Source organism: Eretmochelys imbricata, chromosome 2 (genome assembly GCF_965152235.1).
Source record: "Eretmochelys imbricata isolate rEreImb1 chromosome 2, rEreImb1.hap1, whole genome shotgun sequence".
NCBI lineage: Eukaryota > Metazoa > Chordata > Testudines > Cheloniidae > Eretmochelys > Eretmochelys imbricata.
This window is the reverse complement of record NC_135573.1, coordinates 203,520,766-203,548,651: the sequence shown is the minus strand read 5'-3', so window position 1 is coordinate 203,548,651 and position 27,886 is coordinate 203,520,766. Positions and strand designations below refer to the sequence as shown.

The 27,886-nt window shown below is 42.5% G+C and overlaps 1 protein-coding gene across 1 annotated transcript in view; it reads right to left on the bottom strand.

Moving 5' to 3' along the window:
* The window catches only part of TBC1D5 (TBC1 domain family member 5), a 480,265-nt gene that overhangs the window by 28,552 nt on the left and 423,827 nt on the right, over nucleotides 1–27,886 (bottom strand). The window contains exon 21 of the mRNA XM_077811294.1: nucleotides 11,006–11,105. Within this exon, the coding sequence (XP_077667420.1) occupies nucleotides 11,006–11,105 (100 nt within the window). The remainder of the gene's footprint in view (nucleotides 1–11,005; nucleotides 11,106–27,886) is intronic.

The window sequence follows — 27,886 nt, the reverse complement described above, 5'->3', positions numbered from 1 at the left end:
TGTCTCTGGATTAAGTTTAGAAGTGTGAGCAACAAGAGTGATGTAGTGGTGGGAGTCTGCTATAGACCACCGGACCAGGGGGATGAGGTGGATGAGGCTTTCTTCCGGCAACTTGCAGAAGCTACTAGATCGCACGCCCTGGTTCTCATGGGTGACTTTAATTTTCCTGATATCTGCTGGGAGAGCAATACAGCGGTGCATAGACAATCCAGGAAGTTTTTGGAAAACGTAGGGGAAAATTTCCTGGTGCAAGTGGTAGAGGAGCCAACTAGAGGGGGAGCTTTTCTTGACCTGCTGCTCACAAACCGGGAAGAATTAGTGGGGGAAGCAAAAGTGGATGGGAATTTGGGAGGCAGTGACCATGAGTTGGTTGAGTTCAGGATCCTGACACAGGGAAGAAAGATAAGCATTCAGGAAAGCAGACTTCGACTCCCTCAGGGAACAGATAGGTAGGATCCCCTAAAGGACTAACATGAAGGGGAAAGGAGTCCAGGAGTGCTGGCTGTATTTCAAGGAATCCCTGTTGAGGTTACAGGGACAAACCATCCTGATGTGTCGAAAGAATAGTAAATATGGCAGGCGACCAGCTTGGCTTAATGGTGAAATCCTAGCGGATCTTAAACATAAAAAAGAAGCTTACAAGAAGTGGAAGGTTGGACATATGACCAGGGAAGAGTATAAAAATATTGCTCGGGCATGTAGGAATGAAATCAGGAGGGCCAAATCGCACCTGGAGCTGCAGCTAGCAAGAGATGTCAAGAGTAACAAGAAGGGTTTCTTCAGGTATGTTGGCAACAAGAAGAAAGCCAAGGAAAATGTGGGCCCCTTACTAAATGAGAGAGGCAACCTAGTGACAGAGGATGTGGAAAAAACTAATGTACTCAATGCTTTTTTTGCCTCTGTCTTCACTAACAAGGTCAGCTCCCAGACTGCTGCGCTGGGCATCACAGCATGGGGAATAGATGGCCAGCCCTCTGTGGAGAAAGAGGTGGTTAGGGACTATTTAGAAAAGCTGGACGTGCACAAGTCTATGGGGCCGGACGTGTTGCATCCGAAAGTGCTGAAGGAATTGGCGGCTGTGATTGCAGAGCCATTGGCCATTACCTTTGAAAACTCGTGGCGAACGAGGGAAGTCCCAGATGACTGGAAAAAGGCTAATGTAGTGCCAATCTTTAAAAAAGGGAAGAAGGAGGATCCTGGGAACTACAGGCCAGTCAGCCTCACCTCAGTCCCCGGAAAAATCATGGAGCAGGTCCTCAAAGAATCAATCCTGAAGCACTTACATGAGAGGAAAGTGATCAGGAACAGTCAGCATGGATTCACCAAGGGAAGGTCATGCCTGACTAATCTAATTGCCTTCTATGATGAGATTACTGGCTCTGTGGATGAAGGGAAAGCAGAGGATGTATTGTTTCTTGACTTTAGCAAAGCTTTTGACACGGTCTCCCACAGTATTCTTGTCAGCAAGTTAAAGAAGTATGGGCTGGATGGATGCACTATAAGGTGGTAGAAAGTTGGCTAGATTGTCGGGCTCAACGGGTAGTGATCAATGGCTCCATGTCTAGTTGGCACCCGGTGTCAAGTGGAGTGCCCCAGGGGTCGGTCCTGGGGCCGGTTTTGTTCAATATCTTCATAAATGATCTGGAGGATAGTGTGGATTGCACTCCCAGCAAATTTGCGGATGATACTAAACTAGGAGGAGTGGTAGATACGCTGGAGGGCAGGGATAGGATACAGAGGGACCTAGACAAATTGGAGGATTGGGCCAAAAGAAATGTGATGAGGTTCAATAAGGATAAGTGCAGGGTCCTGCACTTAGGACGGAAGAACCCAATGCACCGCTACAGACTAGGGACCGAATGGCTAGGCAGCAGTTCTGCGGAAAAGGACATAGGGGTGACAGTGGACGAGAAGCTGGATATGAGTCAGCAGTGTGCCCTTGTTGCCAAGAAGGCCAATGGCATTTTGGGATGTATAAGTAGGGGCATTGCCAGCAGATTGAGGGACGTGATCGTCCCCCTCTATTCGACATTGGTGAGGCCTCATCTGGAGTACTGTGTCCAGTTTTTGGCCCCACACTACAAGAAGGATGTGGATAAATTGGAGAGAGTCCAGCGAAGGGCAACAAAAATGATTAGGGGACTGGAACACATGACTTATGAGGAGAGGCTGAGGGAACTGGGATTGTTTAGTCTGCAGAAGAGAAGAATGAGGGGGGATTTGATAGCTGCTTTCAACTACCTGAGAGGTGGTTCCAGAGAGGATGGTTCTAGACTATTCTCAGTGGTAGAAGAGGACAGGACAAGGAGTAATGGTCTCAAGTTGCAGTGGGGAAGGTTTAGGTTGGATATTAGGAAAAACTTTTTCACTAGGAGGGTGGTGAAACACTGGAATGCGTTACCTAGGGAGGTGGTAGAATCTCCCTCCTTAGAAGTTTTTAAGGTCAGGCTTGACAAAACCCTGGCTGGGATGATTTAATTGGGGATTGGTCCTGCTTTGAGCAGGGGGTTGGACTAGATGACCTCCTGAGGTCCCTTCCAACCCTGATATTCTATGATTCTATGAAATCTAATTCATGTTAATTTACTTTGTGATTTTAATGCATGTGCTGACTTCTGGCACAAGGAACTGTACTGGGCACATTTATGGTGTAACTAGATCTGCTGCACAAACTGTTAGTCCCCTTCATCTGTTAGTCCATTATACTGAAGGAATATATTAATCCACAGAGTGCATAGCTAAATTCTGAAGGCATGCCATTCGATCAGAGACTTTAATCCTCAAATGTAGATTTACTTTCAAAACTGAATATTCCAAAAAGAACTCTCTTATTCTATAGATCTGTTCCATTTATATATTCGAAGTCAGACTGGCTCACTTTGTTGCAAACAATATGTTTTACTGCATTTTACTCTTGGTAGCGAAGAGGGAGCAAATGGAGTATGTTAGTCCATTTTGTGCATCATCAGCAAAATTATTTAGTAAGGCTTGTTCTACATGAGAAAGTTACACTTGTTTAACTTAAGGTTCAATTTTAAAGGGTTTAGTTAAATTGGTGACAAAGGCTGTGTGGATATTACTTTTAGTTTAACCCAGGGTGCCTTATTTTGGTTTATTTTAAGTCGACTGAGAACAGGGATTAGATAAACTAAAATAAACCATTATTAATCCACAATAGGAATGTCAATGTGGGGCTTTAAAAATTGATTTAAGTTAAACTGGTGCAACTTGTGTGCAGACAAGTCGTACATTTCCAATTGGTTACATGGTGGTATTGAATACAAGGGAGGTTACATGATGCCCTTGCTAACATCTATTTAAAAAACAAGGGCTAATACAGGCCTAACTGAGGCATAGAAGATGAGGGAAATACTCACATTATTTTTTATAAATATTATGTGCACTTCATTTTACTTGTGTGATATTATCTTGCCTGGCTACACAGGGCTGTATGGGGAAACCAACAGGAAACTAAACAATGACAAAGATAAGGTACTATCAAAGAGAATGCCAAGGGTCCTTGAGGAACAATGGGAAAGCTATTAGTTGGGAAATGGCCCCCAGGCTTAATCCAGGCTAGTACGGTTTATTCTTCCCAGCCCTGAAAGTAGGATCAAAGGAGATACTAAAACCTTATAGCTGCTGTCCTAAGCTAGAAAGGGGTTGACTGGGACTTTAGCTGCTGCTTGAAAGGAGATGTTGACAGAAGCATACAGAAGGAGGGAGAGAATTCAGCAGGGCAGTCCTCTTCTCCCAGCCCAGAGATGGAGGTAATAATAAGGCATGTTACAGAATCCAGACTTAGACTGTAAGGCTGGCAGTCAGCAAAAACATCTTTTAAATTATAAATGAAACACATTATTGAGAAGGCATAAGCATGGAATGTCACAATGCCATTTCCAGAGTCACTTTTCAGAATGGAATCACACTTTAAAGCTCCACTTAAATACACAAGGAACATTAATACACTGCATATATCATTCATGTGCAAGTCTTTCCCAGTTGGACTAACCCCATAAGTTATAATTTGCTATCATTAGCTAGATATTTCATTTTTTCCACTGACAGTTTTTGGATTACAGAACAGAAATAGCTGTCTCTAAATAGATCTGAGCATGTAGAGAATCAGCTCTCTGACAAGCCAGCAGACCGAAGGAAGTGATTATTCCCCTCTATTCGGCACTGGTGAGGCCACACCTGGAGTACTGCGTCCAGTTTTGGTCCCCCCACTACAGAAAGGATGTGGACATACTGGAGAGAGTCCAGCGGAGGGCAACGAAAATGATTAAGGGTTGGGGCACATGACTTACGAGGAGAGGCTGAGGGAACTGGGCTTGTTTAGTCTGCGGAAGAAAAGAGTGAGGGGGAATTTGATAGCAGCCTTCAACTACCTGAAGGGGGGTTCCAAAGAGGATGGAGCTCGGCTGTTCTCAGTGGTGGCAGATGACAGAACAAGAAGCAATGTCTCAAATTGCAGTGGGTTGGATATTAGGTTGGATATTAGGAAACACTATTTCATTAGGAGGGTGGTAAAGCACTGGAATGGGTTACCTAAGGAGGTGGTGGAATCTCCATTCTTAGAGGTTTTTAAGCACCGGCTTGACAAAGCCCTGGCTGGGATGATTAAGTTGGGGATTGGTCCTGCTTTGAGCAGGAGGTTGGACTAGATGACCTCCTGAGGTTTCTTCCAACCCTAATATTCTATGATTCAAAGTGATATGGCCATAACTGTCTCTTAATCTCACAAGAAGGGCCTCCAAGGCAAATACCAGGTGACTTGCTAATCATTCTGGAGACGTTCAGGTTTTCAGTATTAGAGATCTGAAACATAAGATCCAAACGCCTCTGCTGGAGGCAAGTCCTTGCTCCTTCATTCTGAGAATGCTGAACTACCTTTTGCAGACTGGTTTCTTGACAACTGCTTTTCTCTTTTTTCTATACTAAGGCCAAGTGGAGAGATGGATGACTGTCATGCTCCTGTACCAGATATGGGACTGGCTACAGAGCTTGCTTATACACACCAGAAGTGTTCATCATAAGATCCTTTAAAGCTCTGCCAGGTATGAGGTACAGCGGACCCTCGCTATAGCGCGGATTTGCATATTGCGTGGTCGCGACGATGGATCCCAAATTTAAATATTTTAATTGGGATCCATGGTAATGTGGCCCTCACGTTAATGTGGTCCCACGCATGGATCCCGAACCTCATGTTCTAGCGAGGGTCCGGTGTATTTTACATCTAGCACCACCTAGTGGCTGAACAGTAAAATACAATTTAGCAGTCCATTACAACAGTGGTTCTCAAACTGTGGGTGAGGACTCCATTTTAACAGGGACGCCAGGGCTGGCGTTAGACTTGCTGGGGTCTGGGGCCGAAGTCTGAGCCTTGCTGTCTGTGACCGAAGCCTGAGGGCTTCAACTTTGGCTCCCCTGCCCAGGATGGTGGGACTTGAGCAGGCTAGGGCTTCGATCCCCCCTCCTGGGGTCATGTAGTAATTTTTTGGGGGTCGCAGTATAATGAAGTTTGAGAACTTCTGCATTACAATGACAGACCCCAAGTGTTAGCTTCTTATCTTTTCCCCCAAACAAGTTTACATCATCACTGAGCAGCTGTGAAAACTTCTGCCATACCTTCCGCTAAAGCCAGAGCACTGCAGTCCCCTCCTGTATTCCAGAGGCAGATGGTGAACGACAGATTTCAGAGTCCACCTCTACTTTATTATTTAACATTTATAAAACAGTAGTGCCTAGAGGCTATAACCCTGCAATGCCTGATTGTGGTAGGTGCTGTACGAACATATAATAAATTACAGTCCCTGCCCCTCAGTTTCAGACTGTCTCCAGATTTAGCTCTGTGCTGCAGGAGAAACTGGACTTTGTCCCTGAAGGAAGAGATGAGCCCCTCTGATGAAGCACGTTGACAAACTCCAAATGCTGATGATGCTGGAGGGCTGAATTTTTAGCGGGCGTCAAATGCCAGTATTAGAACCTGTGTCACTGGATCTGTGCCAAATCAGCTAGCACTTAATGTCCAGCTGTGATACTTGGCTCTGGAACACATGCAGCTTTGCTCTTTGAGGACCTTCCAGACTGACTTGATATTAAACCAACACATCAAACTCACTTTCATGACAAACTCAGTGGGGGCCGGGGAGCCTTCAGGCAGTCACTGTGGCATCTGAGAAACCATGGTGATGTCTGGCACAGATCCCACAGACCAGGTTAGTCGCGATCTGCTCTGAGGCACCAGATAGAGGTCACATTTGTCCTTAAGGAACATTCTATGACCACACTGGGGGCATTTTTTTAACCGGCTAGGATGAAGCTTTTACATTATAGTAAAAGAGAAGAGAAGGAATAATGAATAAGGACATAACATACTAAATGTTAAATTGTATGTAATATTTAACAAGTAAATTAAAGCTCTGTGAAGCACTGCATCCTGAGGTGCCCATGCTGCCCTAAGTATACCTTTCATAAGAAAAATGTTGAAAAGCATTTTAAAATATAGGAACAATATTATCAAGGTATTAAGGCTACTAGGATCAGATTATTATTTCCTGAAGAACACCAATAAATGTGAAGAGAAACATTAAGGGAAACGTAGCTGTGATGATGCTGGAGCAGTAACAATAATGGCGAGTAAATTCTAGCAGCTGCATTAACAGTCTTTGTTTATATTATGAATTAAACTTCACAAAACCCTTGTGAGCATCTCCATTTGACAAATGGACAGACACGCAGAAAGTTAGGTCATTTTTTTCAAGGTCACAAAGCATGTTTGTAGCAGAGCTGAGAAGAGAATCAAGATCTACCTTCCAACCTGGCATTCCTATCCACTAATGCAAATCTAACGATTGGCAGTTGGATGCGTTAAGAGTCACTAGACCTTCTCAGCAGCCATGGCACATGCCATCCTTTACTGGCAAGTTAATGGTCATTCTAAAGCATGGACCTACGTATGCAGATGTGCCATATTACACTGGAGAAAGGAAATCCCAAAAGGTTAAAGCTTTGCATGTCTATCTTATTGAACCATCTCAGGGATCATAAACCTATTTCAACTCAATTTCATCACACACAAAAAACTTTTAACTCCTCCACGTAATACTAAGTTCTAATATTCATGGAACATCATTCATTTCCAAACTGCCATGTCATAAACATATAATTATGGCACCTTAGAGACTAACAAATTTATTAGAGCATAAGCTTATAATTTTAAAGCATTAAAGCATATAAAGCTTATGCTCTAATAAATTTGTTAGTCTCTAAGGTGCCACAAGTACTCCTTTTCTTTTTACGGATACAGACTAACATGGCTGCTACTCTGAAACATACAATTATGTTGTCACTGTGTGGTGCAGCAAGAGAAGTAGATGAGCACTTAATGAGAAAGCTTTTGTATATATACACAAACAAAAATTGCCATTCTAACCATCTGTTCCTTCTTCGGATTCCATGGAGTGAATTAATAATGTTGGCATTCTCTTCTCCAATTCCATGGTTACAAATTGGCATGTTTTAGGTAAAAAATTATGTCGTTTTGTGGTGGTGTGGAAAATTGTGCAAAAGGTTTTTTTTAAACAAAATTATTTTCATACAAAGGGCTATTATGTAAAAGAAAAAGTATACTCAGTACAATTGTGGATTTGCTTAAACAGATAATTACAAGAGGTTCAAAGATTTCAAGTAAAATCTAGGATTTAAGAACAGTTTTGAGCAGTTTTGGACTATGAAAAATACGTAATCTATAAAATGAACTATTATAGTCACTGGCGGTAAGAAACATATTTCCATAGCAGAAGGAGACTAATAAATTTACTCAGAAGGTCACAAATCATTTTCAGATAACTTCAAGGAAAAAATATTCTGCAACTGCTAACTATTTTTGATACTCAGTACACTCATTTATTCTACAGATAATTTTGTGATGAACAGTCATAATATCTTTGTTAAAAATGACTGGCAAAAGTAGTAGAGTATCTAGAGAAAAATACATAATTCTATGGTAAAATTTGGACTATTGTAAATAAAAGTCCATTCAAACAGCATTCCTTGTCTTCACAAATATCTCCCAGCTCACAGACATATAATTCAGCATACTATGTTGACTAGAGAGAGGACAAATCAATGCTGCCCAATCATGACTCTGCGGAAGCTCTTAATGTGAGTAGCCGAATCAAGAATTGTACTCTCAGTATGATGAATATTAGGGTGCTCTTTAATAACTGCTAATAGTGTCCTTTGACCTGCCACTGGCATTGTGCTTTCTGCATGAATAGTTTGATGAACTTATTTCCAATAGGGTACGATCAGTGACAACACAGGCAGAGTTGAGATGTCTCAGGACAGTTGTCTAACAGCTTCCATTTGAGGGTTGTTAAGGGACAAAGCCAGAAATATTAAATCTGATGACACTGTTCCAATAACCACGCCCCCCTCAAGGCAGCCTAGGAACTTGTCTGACCGGGGGCTTCTTGAAGAACAATGAAGGCTGGGAGGGTTTTAAAAGGACAAACTTAGAGGGAGAACCAGACAGAGACACTCAGGCACAGACACCCATGGGGGTGTCTAAAGAAGATAATCCTGCCCAGGTTGACATTATGGGATGGTAGGGCTTTAAACAAGATAGACATGCATACAGGTTCTTTCAAATACTAAATAAAAAAACTCTGTTTTAAGAAGGCTGTTGGTCAGTATCAAAAGTTCAAGAAGGGAGGTTAAAAAGGTGCCTAAACCCCAGTTGGATCTGCAGGGTGATAAGTGTTCGGAGTATCTTCTTCTCTTCTTCTTCAGTTATCGTTTGATGTGAGGATGATGTCTGCTAAGGGAAAGCTCACTGGTGAGTTTTTAAGTGGCCTGGGAGCCCAATTCTTGCCCTGCAGATTTTGTGTATCTGGGTCCTGGTCTAAGAGTGGAAGAATCATGAGATTCCATCCCAATATAGGTAAGGGTAAGAGACCTAACAACTTGTGCAGCTAGCTCCCGTAACTGTGACAGTCAGTGCTTCCTCAGTGCCAAGGTCTCCTACCAACCTTGGTGCTGCGTTTGTTGAATCATGAACCAAAAATGGCACTCGCACTTTCCAAGCTACCTGAGCAGGGCTCCTGAAGGAATACAGTAGTTTTGTTAACATGCAACTCTACTAACCTGAAGTCTCCAAGTTTTCCCAACGGGAGCTTGGAAGTGCCTGAGTTGCAGGCTTTGGTAGTGGTGTCTTGAGGGTGGCTGGCTCTCATTCATGGTCTCCTATGCTCAACAGTTTTGTGGACATGACACCTTTTCCTATGAGTTGGAGCTCAGTACCACCACTAGGATATGCCAGGCCTTAGTATGCATTGGAACATTTGGCTTCAAAGAGGAGAATGCAGATTGCTTCAAGAGAACTAGTGAAGCAGATCTGCTAAGCAGAGAAGAAAACTGGCACTGTGTTGATTGAGTGGCACCGATACCGAGTGATGAAACTCAGGCTTTTGCTTCAAGGACAAATCGTTCTAGACTGGCTTCTGACCAGGCTTACTGGAGTCCCCTGGGATGGCTTTAGCAGCTGGCTTTTCAGGTGTTCCCCCTCAAAGCTCACTGGGTCCAGGTGACAGTTCCAGATAGACCTAAAATATCATGTTCAATTCCTGCAGCATAAATTCCTGCTACATCCAAACTTCCAGAGGCAGCTGGGCTTTCTTCCTTCCTACCCTGTGGTTCTTCAGGAAAAGGACTACTTTCTAAAAGAGAAACTGGGGGGGGAAAACAAGAGAAAGACCCAGAACATCATCAAAGTCAAAGCCACATTACATGGAACTAAGCTCCAAAGCTTTCAAGAGCTTCCAAAGGGCAAGCTAACTGCTCCAAAACTGGCTTGGAGAAAATGAGATGTTTAGACTACTGAGGCAAACCCTTAATGCAAAATTCATCAAAAAGGTACCAGTACAAATTCAGAATCTTGCGTGGTCAAAAATATGGCTCACTCGACTTAGACTCACTGGACTGGAACTAAGTACTGTACAAGGACAGACGGTGTCAAGAAGCAGCCTCGTTCTCCATGACTATAAAGTCTGGAGCACTGAAAAGATGGGCAATCAGAAAAACAAACAGCTTTGACTACAGGTTACCTGGAATGTTACTAGGTACCCAGGACTGGAAACTGCAGGCGAAGCAGAGCCAGAGAGAACAATTGGAGGGTCCAAGTGAAGGTTGCTTTGTTAAAAAGGACATAGCTGGCAGATTCTAGTGAGGGCTGCAGTACTGGCAGTTTGTATACTATGTGGTTGAATAGGGCAATTCTTGGAATTTGGCTCAATATAATTTTATAAGAGCACTGCTTATTGTATATACATACACATATCTTGGGCTCCTCCGCAGGTTGGTTGGTTTGTTTGTTTTTGCAATTTGCCTTGGTAGTATATAAACCCAATAACTTCCATTGTTGATCCCGTTTCCCAATACACCGATTATTTGTTAACTTGTGTCTTCTGCTGCTAATGTCAGAGCAAGAAGTGGCAGAAGAGATTAGGAACCAGCCTGGAGTAACTGGAGCAACAAAACATTTTTATGTAATGAAAGTAATTACCACACCATTACATCTGACAAAAATATACAGATTTTCTACAAACATACTTCAATGTATCAAGGATCACTGTGTAACAGCTGAACTGCACATGGACTTGTAAAATGAGCTGAGTTGTGTGGTCCTTTAGAATATAAGAAATCTAAGAACAAGAAAAGGCCATCTGTCCCAACATGTCTGCTCTTTACCCTTACGTTAATCAATAGGCTAAAAAGCTCCCACATTTAAAAGCAAGAAGGTTAAGAAAAAATAAAGAGATATGGTGGTTAGAAACATCTGTTACAACAATTTGGTACATTAATTCAGTTTATAACATGACTTACAAAGTTATATGCACTATACTACAGAACTATTACTTAATTCCAGGTATGCAAACATGGAAAAAACCTCCACAAAGATGTACAAGCAAGCATTAATTGTCTAGGGTACTTCACTTACCAAGATGTGTGTTCATCATTTTTGCACAGTATTTGCACATGGCCTCTAGGTCATTTAGTTGTCCTTGGAGAAATGAAATTTGAGTCTCCAATTCTTCCTCCTACAAGTGAAAGGATAAGCTTTAAGAAACCTAATATACAATAAAATTGATAAGCAATGCTCTTAAAATGTTTGGAACATTCCGTTGGTTTTGATCTCATTTTTGCCTATGAATAAGTCTTGGAAACAATAGAGTTAGGTTTCATTTTTGTATGTGAAATGGAATCATTTTGACTTCTCTTTCTTTTATCATTCTATAATGATGTCTTTGTCTTTTAATGTACCATTTTTTATTCATACAAGTTGAAAAAAACCCAAACCACAAAACATCAGTTCCCATGCAGTGTTTCATGAAAGGTTAACAATTACATTTTATTGATGGAGATAACAGGATATATTTCTGGATAAATATGTCTTGATTTAAAGATGACAAATGATGGAGAATCTATCGCCCCTAGAAAAATTACTCCTTCCTGTTCAAACAAGTTTTTTTTATTCATAGTATAGCAGTATGCAAAAGGAGGTCACTTTTGAGCTCCTCCTCTTCGTCCACATTGGGAGGCTTACAGATGTATTACAGTCTTTCTTGGCAGAGGTTGTTGGCCCTCAGACTGTGAATTAAGTATTAACAGGAAAACAGCAATGTAGAAGGATAAAACAACCTTGATTTGTCTGCATAATTAATCCTAAATTAATAATTATCAGAAAACTGAGAGCCACGGCCAAGCAAAGTGAAGGAAACTTCACACTCAGATGACCTGTATCTGCCGCCAACTATTTAAAAGAAAGCATTTGTTTAAGTTAGCATTCTGCAAGAAAGACCTGTAAATGAATATAACTTTCTCAAGCTTATATACCTTATTTGTCATTTTTTTTAATAATGCCAAGTCACAAACAAATTGTTGAAAAGTAAGTCAGGTTCGAAAATTCAAAATGCTGACAGTGTTAACTATACTGCACACTGTTATAATTCTATCGAAAAAATGTAGTACTTAAAGACCTCTCTCTAGCACCTGCATCTTGCAATGACCACAGAAGATAATCTACTCTATTTCCTGTTACTGCTTTTGATACTTAGCTACTGGCTAAGGAGACTAGATTTGATCATTTTACTATAAACTCATATACAATCAACTTGCAACAGCAGCATTAACTAATAATTTAACCACAGATGCACATACCAATTGACAGGTTTCAGAGTAACAGCCGTGTTAGTCTGTATTCGCAAAAAGAAAAGGAGTACTTGTGGCACCTTAGAGACTAACCAATTTATTTGAGCATGAGCTTTCGTGAGCTACAGCTCACTTCATCGGATGCATCCGATGAAGTGAGCTGTAGCTCACGAAAGCTCATGCTCAAATAAATTGGTTAGTCTCTAAGGTGCCACAAGTACTCCTTTTCTTTTTGCACATACCAATGTCACTCCTCTGGTACTGAACATGGAAATTGAACTTCTGGTAATAAATAGTTCTGTATTTCCCACCCTTCTATCTTTCTTCATATTCATGAATCAAAATCAGAATAAATTGTTTTTCAAAACATTCCTGGTGCAGCTGTGGATACTTAGACAGACAGTAAAATGAAACTCTCCAGTTGTACTAAGTATCAGTTAATTTCCTAGCTGAGATTGATAGTAAGATTGAAGAGTAACCAAACACCTAGAATGTCTGTGTAACATTCTTGTATTAACCTGGGAAACATGAACGTGTTTAATGCCTTGCAAACTTAAAAATGGAAATTGCAACTAAACATATTTTCCTTCTTTTCCAATATTTATAATAAATCCTTACTCTAATAGTATGAGACAAAGCTGCAACAACTCTCTCATTATAGTTCACACCACATTACATGAATTTTTCTGTCATACTGTTGCTCTATGTTCCTATAAATACGAACTTTTGCATGTACACTTTGCTGAGAACATGCCTGACAGTTCTTGGATATCATTTCCATTGCTGAACATCACTGAATCTGATCTCTGCGTTACGCACTATCACAGGACTGAGAATGAGTAAGTACTATAACAGTTATGTAAAATAGTAGGCAGGCAACAGAAGAACTTTCCTGACCCAAAAGCAGATCATAAGGAATTGAGTTATAATAACAAAACGCGTAGTAAGAAAGAAAAGGCATGGCAATCAGAAGGAAAAATGAGGCTGCATACAAAGATTATTTTTTATGGATTAAAGAGCAGCCAGATACCACTATGTGGTAGGCTACTAAAAAATTAAAAATGTGAGAGAAGGAGTTTCATCAGGAATTGTAACTTGTATTGTAGGTGCTAAAATGTGTTGTTTTGCTCTCTCAAGTGCGCTCTCCCGGAATCATACACAATGACTGTGCATGATGCCGCAAAGAAATTTATCTGTGAAATACCCAGACTACACAGTGTAAAGCTAGGAAATACTTACATAAATGTAAATGAAAACCAAGATATTATCCTCTGTAATTCTTTTGGGAACTGAATTGCCAGCCAGCCAGACTGATGGGGGGGGGGGGAGGGGAGGGAGGAAGTAGGGATAGATGAAAAGGGGTTCAAAATAATTCAACCGTAACTCTGTGAACTTGGCCACTTGACCACAGAAAAAAATCTGCTGTCAGTATGAGAAAATTAAATTTAACTAGTTTTTAAAGGTTTATAGAACAACAACTGCATTTAGGCATTTATTTTCAACATTTTATAATACTAAATGAAATTACCCACATTGTTCAAAACCACTACTGCTTCAGTCAGGCACTGTGGATCATGTAGTGAGCAGGAGAAACAAATCAAACAACAGCTAAATCAAAGAAATGAGCCATTGTGCCTGGCTTGGAAGACAAAGATAAATGAATCTTAATGATGAGAAATGGCCCCTCTGCCACCCCAACTCCGCAAGCCCTACAACAAATTCTGGAAAATTCAATCCCAGAAACTCAGACCCACACCCTCATGGTTCCAGGCCATTCAGAACTTTAAAGATAATCAGCAACACCTTGAACTAAATCTGAAAGTGAAAATGAAGCAGGTGGGTTTATAACTGATAGGTAACGTTGGTTCACATTCCTTTGATAACATAAAATGGACTTAAATTTCTCATTAGTCCAAGCTGAGCATTTTTTGTAATATTTCTACATATTATACCCAGACTGTTCTATCTTCTAGTCAGGCTAAATCCTGCAAAGGTGATTCACTTATTTGCGTGTTTCTCATATACTTTTTTCCTTGTGTCTGTATTCAGACTTTCTCTTACATTTGACAACTCCCTGGACCATGCACATTATTTCATTTTGTGTTTATGATCCCTATCATTTCTTTGCTTTAATTTTGCTTCATTTCCTCTATTTGTACATTTTTTTTGCTCCTGCAACTCTCTATTCCCCCACATCCTTTCCTCCCTTCTTTCTGGTTTTCCCACCAATAGAAGGATGACACTGGAAAGTCTATTTTGGATTTTTCCTCCTGATTTGAAAGACTCATAATAAAAACAGTGCTGCCTGCAGTCTAGGCTGTATCTCAATGAGCTTCGTGGGATTCGGGAAAGCTCAGAGTTGTGACTCTAACTGAAATCAGTCAAATACCCTTATGCACATATTACAGAAGGTTTTATGATCATGACATTGTGATCCTAATTTTTTCACAGCTCATTGCTTTGCAAGCTGCATTAAGTTGGCAGAAGCTATGTTCAAGACCTCTGAAGCTATGACGTATATAAAATTCAAGATCTCAAGAAAAATTATTTTAGCAGGTGCCACTCTCACCAAAATGTTTGTTTTTTTTTGCAATTGAAAATAAATCAGTCTTTTCAAAATACATGTATTCTGCTTCTGCATAATAAATATCCAAATACCAAACTCTCAAGGCTTCAAATAAATGCATCAAAATACAAAACAAATAGGGCTGTTAGTCCCCCCTCCCCTTTATGTTATCATATAACCATCACTTTTGCTGTCCAAGGAATGAAGAGCACAACTATATTTAGTGTTTTCTGTGTTATGTACATGTGTAAACTGAAAGGAAAACAAAATATTTTTCAAGAGCTAAAGAAAATTAAATGCTCTGCTCAATTATCAAGACAGATTAACAAAGACATGAACAGCATTATTTTAATAAATAAAGTTGAATGAATTTGTAAAAGGTTGATATAGTTTATTGGATCTCATATTCTTTGTGTTTTGCAGAAGTTTACTCATCGCTTAGAATATTTAGCATGGGAAAAGTCCATCTGCATGACAGCTGAATGATTCTGAATCTGCAGATACTTAGCAGCAATAGAAAGTGTCCTATGCAGCAATGAAGAAATGATCTTCAAAGGAGCTACTTAATCTGGCTCATATAAAGTTATTTATGCCAAACTCCTTGAACAATAAAGCCAAGTAGATAATTACATTAATTTAAGCAAATCCCTCCTTAGATGCTGTCAAAATGGGAAGACAAAATATAGTAGAATTGAAACCTGTCAATACTGGAATATTAAAAGAATATCAAAGGGAAAAAATAAAGTTGGAAACAGGGAACTTACACAACTACATATTCACTAGAGGGTCTTTTCTCATGCCTAAATGCTTATTCACAACATAAACACAGAGTGTTCAGGTTATCAGTGTCATTTTACATCTGCCAATCATAATTTTCAGATGCATTGCAGACAAATGAACACACCGTGTTAATTCTTCCACTTATTTTCTTTACACAAACATAGCTTGGATAGAAAATAGAACCTAATGTTTCCATTCTGTTGCAATAATCTATTTCAATTCTGTTTCTGACTCTAACAAGCCAATATATAACAGATGAACCCATGACAATTTTGTGCTGTTTGACACCCCAGGAATCTTTATGTTCCATGCCAGCAGCATGCTTGCCCACAACACGTGCTGACATTTAAAATCATTACTTCCCATTGGTGAGTAATATAAAACGGAATTTAAAAATAAACATGGAATTATTATTATTTATACTCCTGAACCACTTCAGAGCCACAGTCATAGACCAGGGCTGCACTGTGCTAGGTGCTGTGCAAACGTAGAACAAAAAGATGGTCCCTGCCCCAGAGAACTTTCAATGCAACCATAACACAAGAGACAACAGAGGGCTCAAAAGACAGACAAACAGACAGTACAAGGATTGGTCAGAATGCTAGGTAGTGGTATTAACACACCAGCAGCCTAATCGTGGCCAAGTTTTTGTAGGCATCATGGAAAAGGAGATTTTTAAGGAGGATAACGAGTTAGTTTTGTGGATGCTCCCAGACAGCTTCTCCCAAGTGTGTGGGGGCAGCATGAGAGAAAGCATGAAAATGCTTGTCTGAAAATTTAACAAGAGCTGGCCCAGGAGGCAAAAGTTGACATTTTGGTAGTCAATGAGACAGGAAAGGTAGGTGGAAGATGGACAATAAAGAACCATGAAAGTGAAGACAAGTAGTTTGTGTTTGATCTAGTTCTTTATCACTTGTTGGTAGGGAAATATTCATACAACTGTAACACTTAACTTGAAGTACTTTCTACTTTTATATTTTTCATTGCAATACTGATAAGTGCAGAAAAATAAATTCCTTGGACTTTTTCATTTTTAAAACTATGGAATTAAGTTTTATTTCATATATTAGTGCTACAATACTTCCCACAAAAGCACATGGAAAACTCAGAGCTTACTCTCATACATGGGGAGTGGGGTGGACTGACCCTCATGCAGAAGGAGGAGGTTTAGTCTTCAAATTCCACAGAGGTCTAGGCCATTCACACAAGCTACCAGACTTTCTGTGCTCCCTGCTAACTGTGGAACCAACATATCCCAAAACTTATGGACCTCAATCAATTTTGTATTTTTACATCTCAATAGGTGCCAATTTTATATTTGAAATATATTTTCAAAGCTACCCACGTATTATTAATTGGGGATCGGTCCCGCTTTGAGCAGGGGGTTGGACTAGATGACCTCCTGAGGTCCCTTCCAACCCTGATATTCTATGATTATTCACACAGTATTTTGATACATTTTTAAAAATAGATATTTCCTATGGACAGTGTGTATGGTGGGTATAAATAAAAGTCATGGTGATGATGCTTTATTTCACACCATTCTTCGTTGCTTTTCATCTACTTGCACCATCAGAAGGTAGATATGAAATAGGCTTAATGGGAGTGTCCTCTTGACACCCACACTTCCTTGTTTTGATTCTGTGATGTTGGAAGGTGTTAATGGCTCCCATCAATCACAGACCAGTCAATGGGTGCAATGAGTACCCTTTATCAAGGCTAAATGGGGGAGCAATTAAATGCCCCTTTGCATGATGATGGGCGTGTCGCGAAAGCCACTGCCCAAACCACTGGCCAGTATAGTATGGACTGAGCAGCGGGTGAGCCGTATGGGCTGAGGTGTTCACTGGGAACATAAGAATGGCCTCATTGGGTCAGACCAATGGTCCATCTAGCCTAGTATCCTGTCTTCTGACAGTGGCTGCCAGATGCTTCAGAGGAACCGACTGCAAATGCAGGGGGTTGGGCATTGACTGGCTGGAGCTGTATGTGGCAGAAAGCAACTAGAAAGCCAGGGAAAGCCAGTAGAAAGGAAGCAGTGTGAGTGTAGCTTTGGGACAAAGCCAAGAAAGAGCTCCTTTTGGATAGAGTACTCTCTGAGAAAGCAATTTTGGATTTCTGAATAAGGAAATTGCCACTGTTTGTTCCTACTGTGTTCAGGGAAATGAGAATTTGTGTACATTCTTTGTAAATAAACAGGACTGCACCAAAGAAATACCTGACCCAGATAACAGATTTCTCCTCCTAAAGCAAACAACCTGGCAAGGGCACAAACACTGGTTAACCACTCAGGACAAGGAACAACAATACAAATCCCTTCCACCATGTGGGACTTGCGTAGAGTTATATTTAGTTTTGCAATACCACAGAATGCTAAATGAGCCCAAGTGAAACTAGTCAGCCAACCACATTAGTTTTCTGAGTGATTATACCACCAATTACTACCTTAGTAACTTGAAGTCAATGGGGCTACTCATTTGCTGAGAGATGCTTCAGTGATTAGCTGGATCAGGGCCTTTAAGTGCATGGTGGCTTACGGTCAGCCAAAAATAGGAAACAAGTGCAGTAGGGATCCTTAATATCTGAAGGAAGTTGGGCATTGCAAGAGCTGCAGAAGCATGTTTTGGAGTTTATTTTGTTTCCTCTGCCTTGCCCACCATCTTGACCCACTAACCTGCCGGACAGAACTCCTGCTCTATGGTAGCATTATACCTTTCAAAACCTCTCAAGAGTTCCAGAAATTAACTCATCTGAATTAGGCAAATGGGGAAAAAGATCCTGAAAATAAAGGTCCCAAACTCACCTTTGGTGGGAGGGTGGGGAGCTGTGGAGAATAAAAAAATGCAAATATGCAAGGAAGACCAGTGGAAGAGCCAATACAACTCACAAAAGCTAACATAAAACAGATAACTTGCTGACTCTACAAAATAATATTAAATTATTTGCTTCAGTGTGGTGCCAATAAGAAGATTGGGAACAAATGCCAGAAACAGCTACACATTTTTGAAAGGAGGAGAAAGAGTTCAAATGGACTGAGGTGATGCCAAACCTGGTGATAGACAAATTAAGATATCAGAAGTTAACAAGTGGCAGACCCAGCTAGGATTCCTCTCAAATTCTGAAGGAAATGAGAAACCAATGTGCAAACTATTAAACAGAATATAATCTGGCTTCATATCCTCACTCGCATTGTCAATGTATCTCGAAGGGCTATATTTAAAAATATTGAAAACAGCTGAGATACAGCACACTGGAAAAGAGGAACTTAATATTGTACGCTTCAGGAAGTGCTAAAGGAAAGATCCAGGGTTATTAAAAAGCTAGAAGCTTGACTTCAACTCAGGAAAACGTTGAAAAAACTAACAAACCACAGAATCAGAGAATACCTCAAAAACTGTGATTAATGAAAGTCACCAAGAACTCACTAAAGGAAGGATAGGTACAAAAACATTAGTAGATTTCTCATGCCTTTTAAAACAGTTACAGTCTTAAACAAAACACAAAAAATGTCAGATTCAGCAGTACAGTAATACAGGCTTTTAAAAATGGCAGCACCTAAAAAATTTCTGAGCTGTCTACACTAGGAGTTGAGGTCGAATTTAGCAGCGTTAAATTGATTTAACCCTGCACCCGTCCACACGACAAAGCCCTTTTTTTTTTTTTTTTTTTACTTAAAGAAGGGCTCTTAACATCGATTTCTTTACTCCACCCCCCGACAAGGGGATTAGTGCTGAAATCAGCCTTGCTGGGTCAAATTTGGGATAGTGTGGATGCAATTCGATGGTATTGTCTTCCGGGAGTTATCCCAGAGTGCTCCATTGTGACCGCTCTGGACAGCACTCTCAACTCAGATGCACTGGCCAGTTAGACAGGAAAAGGCCCGCAAACTTTTGAATCTCATTTCCTGTTTAGCTAGCTTGGCAAGCTGCAGGTGAGTGCAGAGCTCATCAGCAGAGGTGACCACGATGGAGTCCCAGAATCGCAAAAGAGCTCCAGTATGGACCGAAAGGGAGGTACGGGATCTGATCGCTGTATGGGGAGAGGACTCTATCAGAACTCTGTTCCAGTTTTCGAAATGCCAAAACATGTGTCAAAATCTCCCAGGGCATGAAGGACAGAGGCCATAACAGGGACCTGAAGCAGTGCCGCGTGAAACTTAAGGAGCTGAGGCAAGCCTACCAGAAAACCAGAGAGGCAAATGGCCATTCTGGGTCAGAGTCCCAAACATGCCGCTTCTATGATGAGCTGCATGCCACTTTAGGGGGCTCAGCCACCATTCCCCAACCGTGTGCTTTGACTCCATCAATGGAGAGGGAGGCAACATAGAAGCAGGTTTTGAGGATGAGGAAGATGATGAGTTGTAGATAGCTCACAGCAAGCAAGCGGAGAAACCGGTTTTCCTGACAGCCAGGAACTGTTTCTTACCCTGGACCTGGAACCAGTACCCCCCGAACCCACTCACGGCTGCCTCCTGGATCCGGCAGGCGGAGAAGGGACCTCTGGTGAGTGTACCTTTTAAAATAGTATACATGGTTTAAAAGCAAGTGTGTTTAATGATTAATTTGCCCTGGCATTCACGGCCAGTACAGCTACTGGAAAAGTCTGTTAACGTGTCTGGGGATGGAGCGGAAATCCTCCAGGGACATCTCCATAAAGCTCTCCTGGATGTACTCCCAAAGCCTTTGCAAAAGGTTTCTGGGGAGGGCAGCCTTATTCCATCCACTATGGTCGGACACTTTACCACGTCAGGCCAGTAGCACATAGTCAGGAATCATTGCAGAACAAAGCATTGCAGTGTATGTTTGCTGGCATTCAAACAACATCCGTTCTTTATCTCTCTGTGTTATCCTCAGGAGAGTGATATCATTCATGGTCACCTGGTTGAAATAGGTTCCTTTTCTTAAGGGGACATTCAGAGGTGCCTGTTCCTGCTGGGCTGTTTGCCTGTGGCTGAACAGAAATGTTCCCCGCTGTTAGCCACAGGGAGAGGGGCGGGGGGAGGGGTTAGCCACAGGGTAGGGAGAGGCAAAATGCGACCTTGTAACGAAAACACATGTGCTATGTATGTAATGTTAACAGCAAGGTTTACCGTGAAAGAGTGTAGCCATTGTTCTATAAAATATGTCGTTTTAAATACCACCGTCCCTTTTTTTCCCCCACCAGCTGCATGGGTTTCAAGGATCACAGGAGCTTCTCCTTCCCAGAGGCTAGTGAAGATTAGAAGGCAAAAAAAATGCACTCGCGATGAAATGTTCTCTGACCTCATGCTGTCCTCCCACACTGACAGAGCACAGACGAATGCGTGGAGGCAGACAATGTCAGAGTGCAGGAAAGCACAAAATGACCGGGAGGAGAGGTGGCGGGCTGAAGAGAGTTAAGTGACGGGCTGAAGAGAGGGCTGAAGCTGATAGGTGGCGGCAGTGTGATGAGAGGAGGCAGGATTCAATGCTGAGGCTGCTGGAGGATCAAACTAATATGCTCCAGCGTATGGTTAACCTACAGGAAAGGCACACACTGCCGCTACAGCCCCTGTGTAACCAACCACCTTCCTCCCCAAGTTCCATAGCTTCCTCACCCAGACGCCCAACAATGCGGTGAAGGGGCCTCCGGCCACCCAGCCACTCCACCCCAGAGGATTGCCCAAGCAACAGAAGGTTGGCATTCAATAAGTTTTAAAGTGCTGTGTGGCCTTGTCCTTCCCTCCTCCATCATCCCACCTGGTGCTTCCCTCCTCCACCACCCCTCCTGGGCTACCTTGGTAGTTATCCCCCTGTTTGTGTGATGAATTAACAAAGAATGCATGAATGTGAAGCAACAATGACTTTATTGCCTCTGCAAGTGGTGATCGAAGAGAGGAGGGGAGGGTGGTTAGCTTACAGGGAAGTAGAGTGAACCAAGGGGAGAGGGGGGGTTCATTAAGAAGAAACAAACAGAACTTTCACACCGTAGCCTGGCCAGTCATGAAACTGGTTTTCAAAGCTTCTCTGATGTGCACTGAACCCTCCTGTGCTCTTCTAACCGCCCTGGTGTCTGGCTGTGCGTAACCAGAAGAAGATGATTTGCCTCAACCTCCCACCCCGCCGTAAACGTCTCCCCCTTACTCTCACAGATATTGTGGAGCGCACAGCAAGCAGTAATAAGAACAGGAATATTGGTTTCGCTGAGGTCTAATCGAGGCAGTAAACTGTGCCAGCGTGCTTTTAAATGTCCAAATGCACATTCTACCACCATTCTGCACTTGCTCAGCCTGTAGCTGAACAGCTCCTGACTACGGTCCAGGGTGCCTGTGTATGGCTTCATGAGCCATGGCATTAAGGGGTATGCTGGGTCCCCAAGGATAACTATAGGCATTTCAACATCTGCAAAGGTTATTTTCTGATCTGGGAAGAAAGTCCCTTCCTGCAGCTTTTGAAATAGACCAGAGTTCCTGAAGATGCAAGTGTCATGTACCTTTCCCGGCCATCCCACGTTGATATTGGTGAAATGTCCCTTGTGATCCACCAGTGCTTGCAGCACTATTGAAAAGTACCCCTTGCGGTTTATGTACTCGGCGGCTTGGTGCTCCGGTGCCAAGACAGGGATATGGGTTCCGTCTATGGCCCCACCACAGTTAGGGAATCCCATTGCAGCAAAGCCATCCACTATGACCTGCACATTTCCCAGGGTCACTACCCTTGATATCAGCAGATCTTTGATTGCGTTGGCTACTTGCATCACAGCAGCCCTCACAGTAGATTTGCCCACTCCAAATTGATTCCCGACTGACCGGTAGCTGTCTGGCGTTGCAAGCTTCCACAGGGCTATCGCCACTCGCTTCTCAACTGTGAGGGCTGCTCTCATCTTGGTATTCATGCGCTTCAGGGCAGGGGAAAGCAAGTCACAAAGTTCCATGAAAGTGTCCTTACGCATGCGAAAGTTTCGCAGCCACTGTGAATTGTCCCAGACCTGCAACACTATGCGGTCCCACCAGTCTGTGCTTGCTTCCCGGGCCCAGAATCAGCTTTCCACGGCATGAACCTGCCCCATTAGCACCATGATGCCCACATTGCCAGGGCCCGTGCTTTGAGAGAAGTCTGTGTCCATGTCCTCATCACTCTCGTCACTGCGCTGACGTCGCCTACTCGCCCGGTTTCGCTTTGGCAGGTTCTGGTGCTGCATATACTGCTGGATAATGTGCGTGGTGTTTAATGTGCTCCTAATTGCCAAAATGATCTGTGCGGGCTCCATGCTTGCCGTGGTATGGCATCTGCATGGAAAAAAGGCGCGGAACGATTGTCTGCCGTTGCTCTGACGGAGGGAGGGGCAACTGACGACATGGCTTACAGGGAATTAAAATCAACAAAGCGGGTGGCTTTACATCAAGGAGAAACAAAAACAAATGTCACACAGAAGGCCCTCTCAAGGACTGAACTCAAAACCCTGGGTTTAGCAGGTCAATGCTCAACCCACTGAGCTATCCCTCCCCCCAGTATTCCAGGAAGGACTGAATCTCCATTAAACTTTTCAAGGTGCCCCTGACAGACCTCACCGAAACGATTGTCAGCCGTTGATTTCATGGAGGGAGGGAGGGGGGAGCAAATGAATACAAACAAAACAAATCTGGTCTATTTCTTGTTTTGATCTACTCCATCTATCTTTTACATCTTTGGCTGGCAGCAGACGGTGCAGTAGGACTGCTAGCCATGCTCATCTCCTGGCTGCTCGGCAGAAGACGCTGCAGTAGGACTGCTAGCCATCCTGGTTGCTCGGCAGAAGATGGTGCAATAGGACTACTAGCCATTCTCATCTCCTGGCTGCTCGCCAGAAGATGGTACAATAGGACTGCCGGCAGGACTAAAGAGAATGACCTGGTCGAGTCATTCCTATTTTAGTCCCTGCGCCCATATCTGCCCATATCTGCGACCTTACTGAGGTGGCCAAGAGCACCTAGGACATGACGACGATGGTTATCAGGCCTATTGCACCATCTGCTGCCACAAGGCAATGAGCTTCTGCTGTGTAGCAATGCAGTACCGCATCTGCCAGCACTCAGGAGACGTACCATGACAGTGAGCTGAGTGGGCTCCATGCTTGCCGTGGTATGGCGTCTGCACAGGTAACTCAGGAAATAAGGCGTGAAACGATTGTCTGCCGTTGCCTTCACGGAGGGAGGGAGTGAGGGCGGGCCTGACGACATGTACCCAGAACCACCCGTGACAACGCTTTTTGCCCCATTAGGCATTGGGATCTCAACCCAGAATTCCAATGGGTGGCGGAGACTGCGGGAACTGTGGGATGGCTACTCACAGTGCAACTCTCCGGAAGTCGACGCTAGCCTCGGTACTGTGGAAGCACTCCGCCGAGTTAATGCACTTAATGCACTTAGAGCATTTTGTGTGGGGACACACACAATCGACTATATAAAAACGATTTCTAAAAAAACGACTTCTATAAATTCGACCTAATTTCATAGTGTAGGCATACCCTGAGATAACGAAGAGCTGCTAGGAGAGCCAGGTCTCTCATCCACCCAGGACTTTTGGATGGTATTTTCAAGTGAGCTAGATGGTCAACTCCCATCAAATTTCCAAGCTTAGCATCCTGAGAACACACTATTTTCGAGCACTAGTATGCTCATCCTCGTGACTCCTCCTCTGTACACCATTAATCAGAGAGAAAGACACAGCACTGCCTATGAACTTTCCAAAGCTATGTGCGTATGTGCAGAACCAATGGAACACTGGCAAACAATTGAAAGACTGCATTACAAAATCCAGTGTATATGCACAAAGTACTTAAAAAACAGTATGACTTTGATAAGTCACAGCCAATTATCAAGAGACCAACAAAAAGCACATCTCTGACCAAGGAACTACCTCCTGTCAAAATCCACATTTCTAACGTCTACCACTAATGCATGAGAGCTGTTCACAGGAAAGCACAGGAAAAGTATTTTGTTCCTACTCTTTGATTTTGAAAACGGCTAAACCATTTCGGTTGATAATATTAAAAAAAAGAAAAATAGTAAAAATTTACTTATGTACCCATATATTTTCTCAAGTTGGTACATGATGATCTGTGATCCATTACTCATCTTATTCCTGCTCATCTTTCAAACAGGGAAGAGCCTCTTTTTTTCTTTTAACTCCCCTGCCCTAGCTTCACAATGTAGTGCCAGGAGGTGGAGCTGTCAGGGAACTGATCGCCTCTCCAACTCCCCAGCCAACTGCCTATGCTGAGAAGACAAGCTATAAATTCTGATTTATAATCATTATGAAAGATTTTCTGTTTCCAGGCAGGATACTTCATCTTTTGCATCTTATTAATTTATTATACAAAAATATGGAAATGAAGACTTAGATCCCAATATGGGGAAATCCCATTTCTCTCTCTCTCTCTCTGCAGGAATGCTCTGCAAGAGAAAAAGGACAGATTGCAACATTTCCCTTCCAACTGGCATTTGATGCAAAAGTAAGTGACGCCGTGGGTGGAGGGCCACGAAGCAACATGCACCCAATTCAGAGAATGAAAAATTACAGCTAGCTAAGTGAATTATACCTTTCACTGCTACTCTGTGATATTTTATAAGTGGGTTATAGTCAACAGCAAAACAAATCGCCACAAACAGGAAGGAAACTAAAAAAAATGAAGAAAATTAAATTGAGAGGGAAAAAACTCTTATCCAAAGATTGTTTTTCGTTTGTCTGGATTTTTTGCTTTTATTCTTTCTCCTTCCTCCATCATATGAAAGGATTTAATGAAGAAAACCAAGAATGAAACTGCAGAACCATTTGTCCAAAAATAATATCAGACAAAGACAACACTTCTATTTTAAAGTAACAGATAAAGGAAAGGAATACACTGAGACTGGGTAGCCAAACAGTAAAATTGCTTGAATGAAGTACTGTGTTGTCCTGCCAGGAAATGATGAGGTTCCTGAATAAATGAGTTCCTGAATAAGTGAGAAGGGGAAGCAGAGTGTAATTTGTGAAAAATCTGTAGGAGGCCTGACAAATTCCTGAATTTATCCAGCTGGAAATAGTGAACGATTTGCACCCTTCCTTAGGCAGCCAACTAATCCTAACATTTTCTTCAAGCTTTAGATTTGCATAAACAGAATTTGAATGTCTCAATCACAGTTCAAGAGTGAAACTAATTATCCTGGTAGTGGAAGGGCTTAAAACACAAGGAAAGTAAATTAAAAGAGACTGGTTCAAATGAAAACCAGAGAATCCTGGTGCAGGCCTGAGAGTCACCTCACCAGGGAAAAGGGGCACATAAGGATTCCAGACAGATATTGAAGAGACACAGCTTGAAGGTCCTGGGAAACGTGAGTGTGCTGCTAAAGAAGGGATAGACATAGAAGGAATGTGCTACAAGGAATATGTCTCCTAACACTGAGCCTTGGTCCTTCAGGAAGGTAGGACTCAAACCCAACCAAGAGCCCATCTAGAAAGAACTGCAATATGTCCCTGGTTGTGAGATACAGGGGAACTTTGTCCTTTCAAGAGCACCACCAGGTTCAAGTTCTCAGAACTCTTGAAATGCCCAGATTTGAAGACCGTTTATAGACTTGAGGAGGAAGTTCATGAGCTTTCCTGAATATTCATGCTCTAGAAGATAAAACCTCTTCGGTTCAATGTGCTGTAGGTGTGAAAGTTTGAGGGGATCCTGGAATAGAATTTCCCACTAATCAGGAGTTTCAAGGATGCTGAACTGACATCTGAACGAGTCTGAGACCATGGGTTCCTAGGCCACTACTTTTCTGTTAACTTCAAATGATTTAGTTCTCATTCAATAGCATCCCAGTGGCACCTGCTTAAATAAGTAACCTACATACTGCTCTTTTGCTCAAATGTATGTGGTTTTAATCCTTAGATGCCTTATGTTGTGAGCTCCTCGGAGCAGACACTGTCCTTTATGAGGGCTTGGGAAACACCCAGCAAATAGCTGGCAGTACTATAAACAAACAATCAATGTAATACATAGTCAGCAAAACTTTCAGCTCCAGGAAAAAGAATTCCTCCTGCTTTATTCCAGATTTTTAGCTTTTGCTCTAGCATGCAACAGTAGCCTGGTGTTACATTTCATGAGTGGCAACCAATTCTGGATGGAAACTTAAGGAAGAGAATCACCTTTCTAGCTGCTATAATTTTAAAAAGGTGTTCTGATGAGTGTCCTAGGACAACCTCTTGCTTGGAATTGAGTGGGACTATCTCAGCTTCCACAGTGCTGCAGAAAAGAACAGGACCGCCCAGAGAATCTGATTCGTGGTTCCGATAATCACAAAAATTTGTAGCGTTCAGAGGTGCACCATGACCAGTGCACAGAACCCTCGGACTGCCTTGATATAATGGAAACTGGTACCAAATATGGAGAACCTCAGCCATTTGAGTGGTTTTTTAAACCTGTTGTTTTGGTTTCAGAACCTCTGGGAGTCACGGCCTCCCCCCCCCCGAGGAGAGCGGGACTGACAGAACCACTGACAGGGCATGGGTTCAAGATACCGACTATAACAAGGACTGTGTAAGACCCTTGTTGGAATAATTGGGTCAAAAATACCTAGTTACTGCAGCAGTCTAAAAGGAGCAGGGCGTCCTGTGCTGTGGGTTTTTCCTAATCCTCTGAGTTAGCAGCTTCTTGAAGATGCTCCTGGACGCTATAATTCACTTCAGACAGAAGAAGAAAGCGGGGGAAGGAGACAAAACAGCCAAGGACCTCGGGCTTGTTGTTTCCAAAATGCCAGGACCTGCTGCTGAATTTCAGCCTCAAACAAGTGAAGGCTTGCCTGCCACACTGCTATTGCTGTAGTCAGCCCTTGTTGCCATGTTTTACTTTGGCCTGGAGCACCAAGTGGTCAGGGGTCCCTGGCTTGGAGGTTCTGAAAAGCTGGCTCCCACTGCTGCACTGCTGAATCTGTGCCCCCAGACGGCGTAAGGCTTGTGTGTCACATTACTGCAGAGTGGTGTAATACTGCACAATTGATCCACCAGCAGAAGCCTCTTTGATCCGAGCTGAGCTTGCTACGCTGCTGGGTTTTTTCTTGCAATACCACTGTCCGGCAGAGTCCTGTTTTAAAAATATCTTCTCCCTACCAAGGGAGCACCAAGGAGAGGGTAAAAAATAAAAATATACATATCTTGGGAAAAGCTCCTGCCTGGAGACAGAGAAAGGAGAATTGAAGGGAACTTCCTGCCTCTTCCAGTGAAGGCAAGACACTGGGGAGCTAAGAGAGTCAATTCGTTCTCTGAACAGCTCCACCTGCTGACAGTACATCCTGAAGCTAGAGAGGGCTTCTTTGGTTAAAAAAAAACCCCAACAAACAAGGAGAGAGAGGGCTCCATG